Source organism: Quercus suber, unplaced genomic scaffold (genome assembly GCF_002906115.3).
Source record: "Quercus suber isolate HL8 unplaced genomic scaffold, Cork oak 2.0 scaffold_61, whole genome shotgun sequence".
Lineage (NCBI taxonomy): Eukaryota > Viridiplantae > Streptophyta > Magnoliopsida > Fagales > Fagaceae > Quercus > Quercus suber.
Window position 1 is genome coordinate 41,468 of NW_027069526.1, and position 5,543 is coordinate 47,010.

The window sequence follows — 5,543 nt, forward strand, 5'->3', positions numbered from 1 at the left end:
TGAAGAGAATTATGAATAAAAATAATTCATTTAATTTATTATTTCTCACATGCATTATTATATATTGTATTTAATAAGTTATTGATCAAAACCATGCAACGCACGGGCATTCAACTAGTGTTATATAAATTACACTTCTTTGGGGGTGGGGTGAGAAGCATGACTCCATGATCAAGCCCATGACAAAGGAGAAAAAAAGAAGAGAGGGTGCCATTGGATTGGATTGTAACTCCATTGGCTTCATGAATTTGACATTTGGATCTTGAAAAAGAATTGATATATGTACGAGTGTCTATGGGTTGGGTTTGGGCAGGTCTTTGTTCCACTTGTCACTCAATGAAATCAACTCTGACGCCTTGAGTTGGCCGAGTACAACTGTCGGATTGGTACACTTCTGATAACTATGCTATATGTATCTATTTGATAAGGGCTCAATAGGTACAATTTCTTCAAACCCTTTTAATTGAAATGGACTAAAATTTAAAAAAAAAAAAAATTATGATCATAATATTTTTACAACAAGTTTTATGTAAGAAGTTGTTATTTGCTATTACTAGTAGGCAAAAAAATAATTCCAGTAGCATATTTAAATTAAAAACCTGCTAATTAAAATTTATTACAAAAATATTGTGAAAATGTTGTGAAATATGTTTTCTAAAATTAATAACTTTGATAAGATAAAATAGTCATTCTATGATACTAATACACTTATTTTTAATGTAAAATGAGATATGAATATTTTTTTTTCTTTTTTCTTTTTTTAACAATGATATATGAACATCTACCTCATTTTAGTCGGTTACCTATTATATTTACACTTATTTTTAATGTATCATATATATTTTATCTATTATTACAATATATATATATATATATAACAAAGTCCTTTTTTTATATATACAATATAAAAATTTTATTTAAAAATATAAAACAAAGTCAACAGAGAAGGACAGAGCGTGTCCTACGCGGGCCCATAGGAAGACAAGTTACACTGAATTTTTTTTTTCTCTCTCCTTTTGTTTTGTTTTGTTTTTGTTTTTGTCTTTTTTTTTTTTATTTTTTTTTTTTATCAATATATTTTTTTCAACCACAAATGGACAATTCGGAGACCATGACTATGGGCAATACAGAGGCAAATTTCATAAAATAAAAATAAAATGACTAATTACTTCTAATTTATTATGCTCCCAATTCAAACTTACAATCTTTCAATCCAAAAAAGAAAAAGAAAAAAAAGTTAAAGCAAAATAACAAAGGGAAGGGAGATCATGAAAAATAATGACACCCATGACCCATCAAACAAAAAAAGCAAGCAACAAATGATCAATTTATTTGCCTGGTGTGACGGGGTACCCAATGCCATGCCTTCTAGTTGGGAAAACCACAAACAACAAACTGCAAATTAGGCCAACACCAACAGGCACAATGTCCAAAACCTCCTGAACCTCATGTCCTGGGGTTGGATAAAAGCACCTCACAACATTCCTATCTCTCAAAGCCACAGCACCAAACACAAGCACAGTTAACACAGCATGAGCCACATCAATGAACTTTATACTGTACTTACTCAGATCAGGCAAGCCTTGACTTTCAGTGCCTGGATAGTCAAACAGCCAAAGCCCTTTGAAAGTGGCAAGGCCATGGTAGACTTGTCCATCTGAGGCCTTGATTGTGTCTGTGAAACAAGCAAGGAAGCAAGAGAGAGCTAGGATGCCTAAGAGGACGAGTGTCATGGGGCGTGTGGCTGAGTCACATGTGCCGTTTTGTGTGAACACTGGTATGAGGAGTTGGAAAGCCATGAGGGTTCCTGTGGGCAAAAGGTTGGCTAAGGTGGCTGTGGTTGATAAGGTTTGGGAGATTGCTCTTTGTGAGAGAGATTGTTGGCGTTGGAGTTGGGGCTTTGGGGTGTCATCAGGGTCTGTATCGGTGGTGGTGTTGGGGGTTTTGGGTGTGGATGGAGGCTTTGTGGTGGGTGTGGGTCTTGGCCTAAGATTAGACATTTTTTGGGTTTTGGAAAAGATGGACAAGGCTGAATTATAAAGTGGGTATTTAAGATTGAAGGTTGGATAACAAGTGTCTTCCGCCAAGAACTTTGTCACGAATTAACCTTTGGAAGAAGATTGATCCTTACAAAAGTGAAAGTTTTGTGTACTAAATTTTAGAATACTTGACTAGAGGTGGTGATTTTTGTGTTGGTGGCAAAGTGGATTGTAGAAGTGAAATGAGAGTTTTTGGTGAATGATGAAGGTGGAGGAAGAGAAATGTGGGATGTGATGAAATGAGAGAGACTATTTGGCGTTAAGGAATCAGAAGTGTGGTTGTGAGGGTACTTGGAGACAACTAGATAAGTATAGACTTTCGTGACTTGAAAGGTGGCTTTTTACCTTGAAGTTTCCCCTTGTTTTAAGTCTTAATTAATTTGAAAACAACATGGTTCTCATGAGATTGGTCGGTATTTTGAAGTTAATGTCAGTTTTCAAATGCGTGACGTTTTGTGATAAGCAATATGATAATGATGTACATGTATATAAATTTGGCTTTTTATTTATTTATTTACAAAATTCCTTTTACATTTGAAAGACGGAATATCCTCTAAGGATAAAATTTTGGTATAATTAAGTTCCCTTTTTAAAATTGAGTTATGTGTTTCTTTAAGTAAAAAATACACTTTAATCCCATGAGAGAAAATCTATACGGCAGAATTTTAAGAGAAGAACCTAAAAAATATCACCTAAGTACTGTACATAAATCTTACCCATCTTCTAATATCCCACCAAATGTACAACCTAAATTTTCGAAAAACCCATGAATTCAAAGTTAAAATTCACAAGAGGGGAGTTGCTGGTTTCAAGCTGTTCAAGACTAAAATCAGAGTCCAGTGCATCATTGTGTTAATATATATATATATATATATACACACTAGTTATGAATTTGAATGTGTCATCTATGAAGGCGTTCATATATCATAAAGTTTAGAAATTCTAGAGCTATAGCGAGTCACTAGAGTTAGTACATCTAGTGGATAGAGTTTGGCGATAAATGATTTACTAGATTGTAAACTTCTCTTCGTATAGTGGATTGCTTTAGTTTAATTAGGTTACCTTTGTAGTGGTCATCCTTTTGGATATGTTTTTTTTTTTTTTTTTTTTTTTTTTTTTTTTTTTTTTTTTGGTAAATTACATAGGCTTTTAACTTTGTTTATTTCCTTCCTTACATGCTTTATAGCTTTGGCGACCTACTAGTTCATCGCTCAATTGTTTTTGTGCGCGCCAAAAGTGAGGCTAATAGGCCAACCCTCACTTGGGCTCACAATCTATTTGTAGCATGAGCTTTTGATTTCCTATCTTGGGTAGTTTCTTATACAGAGACCCGATGGAGCTACCTCTCCCTCCTATTACTACTCAAGCTTAATTCTCACTTCTTCCTCTCTTAGTCTCTTTTAGAACTATTTCCATCCCTTTTCTTCCTTAGCTTCTCATATTTATAGCCAAAAATTAGTGGGGAGTTATGATTACTTTCATAGTTAGTGGAAAATGAGGTCCAATGTCATTAACCTTAAGTGGGTGTTTAGTTGGGAGTAGGGTGTGGTAAGAGTGGCATTGGAACTGGTTCCTACTTAAGTAGAACTGCTCGGTAGCGATGTTTCCCAAGGCACTGCTGGGCAGCCGAGAAGAGGTAAACCCGAGCAGCTGTCTTAATGTTTGGTAAGTGGTTCACCGGGTGTGATCTGGGTGATAAAGTATGGTGCGTACTAATTAAGATCGTTTGCCCAATGGGTTTTAAGGTGGCCTGAGGCCTGGGCCTAGAGGTGATATGGGCCATATTGTCGAGTTGGAGCTCAAGGCCCAAATGGGCCTGGATATCCCAGTGTCGTACAGTTTTTAATTGAGATCACATGATTGGATTAATTGGTGAATTAATCCAGTGCATAACTATTTTGGAGTCTAAACTGATTCTTTCAATTGGTATCAAAGCTGAATTCACTTAATTAAGATTAAAATTCTTGAGTGAGATCCTTGACCTCATTGTTGATGGATTGTGGCCAATCTCAATCTGTTCTGCTGCATTTTGATGGAACTAATTATGTTTATTGGCAGGTATGCATAAGAGCATTCCTAAATCTTTTATGAGAGAATGTGGATTTCTATAGCATATAAATTTGACATTTTTTTTTTCTATACAAAATTCCTTTTACATTTGAGAAAAAGGAATACCATCTAACATCATACGAGGTGCGTTAGATTTTAGATGGTGAATTCCATTACATTTTAACTATCAAATGAGTCTATTATAACAGGTCACTACAAGTTCAAGATCATTTGTACACGAAGTAGCTCAAGAGAAGCAGTTTGTGTCATTCAATCAATATTTGATCGATTGAAATCTCGGAGTTCGACTACCTTTCAATTGTGCCTCAATTGCCTTTTGACACTAGCTCAATTGATCGAAAATTGGGCTTAATGTGTTTTAAGTTTTTGAAGTCAGCACTCACCCACACAACACATATTCAATCAACATAGGGCATCACAATTTATTGGAATATTGATGGAGTGTATTTTGTGCGAGTATGTGCTGTGTCTCACATTAGACATATATCGCATTGATTTGGACTTTATTAATAAATGTAAGGAGTCTCAATTGTGACTAAATTAGTCTTTTTGGGATATAACATAGATGTTGCTTGGGTTGTTACAAATGGTATTAGAGACAACTTGAATTACTGATATGAACATATTTTAATATCAAATACCTCAACAACACTATTAAATCATACATATAAACTCATACATCAAAATGTTCAAAATCCCCTTAACATTTCATCAAACTAAAAATATGATAAAATCATAAATCAAAATTTTCAAAATCTCCTTAACATTTTATCAATAGCTTGAGCCCTTCAAGTATGAACCCATTATGCACTGTATTAGGGATATGCAGCTCTATTGACTTGTTGCAATGTTTGCAAGATCTTCCAATGTTTTTTATATGCCTATAGCTGTTCTTAAAGAAATCAAATCCTACCACTTGTGGATGCATGAAATTTAAAAGGCACACCTTTCTGCTCTACAACTTTATTAAGCACCCCAACATTGTGCATAATTGAAATTTTGAATTGTTGCAAGAAAGCAACAATTCAAATTTCAAGGCCTAGTGATCCGTATTTAAAAAAAAAAAAAAAAAACTCCTTGTAGGCAAAATAATATTGCCGGTGCTTGATGGCTTGCACAATGACATTAAACTTTAGGTCATGGGTGTAATGTTTGAGCCTAAAACCATTCAACTTCTCATCCAAATAGGATAGAGATAAACTATCCTGACCTAACATTAACATTCACCCTATGCCAACTCTACTTGCATCATAGTCAAACTCACAGACCTTTTCAAAATATAGAACAACCAATATGGGAGCGGAAGTCTAGGCTTGTTTTAGGTCCTTGAAGCTCTTGCTAGCTACATCAGTCCATTCAGAATAATCCCTTTTAAAACAATGGATCAGGGTTGCTGTTATAGTACTAAACCTTTGACCTTACCATTATTTATAT

The 5,543-nt window shown here is 34.7% G+C and overlaps 1 protein-coding gene across 1 annotated transcript; it reads right to left on the bottom strand.

Moving 5' to 3' along the window:
- Positions 1-1,147: 1,147 nt before the first annotated feature.
- Positions 1,148-2,344, bottom strand: LOC112020910 (protein DMP3). The gene has a single exon (XM_024053482.2). It carries the CDS (start codon positions 1,998-2,000, stop codon positions 1,329-1,331), a length of 672 nt encoding a protein of 223 aa, XP_023909250.1. The 5' UTR covers positions 2,001-2,344; the 3' UTR covers positions 1,148-1,328.
- Between the last annotated feature and the right edge of the window lie 3,199 nt (positions 2,345-5,543).

What these genes read in the sequence shown, in the direction of transcription:
- LOC112020910 (XM_024053482.2), bottom strand. Translation starts at nt 2,000, where the DNA reads ATGTCTAATCTTAGGCCAAGACCCACACCCACCACAAAGCCTCCATCC.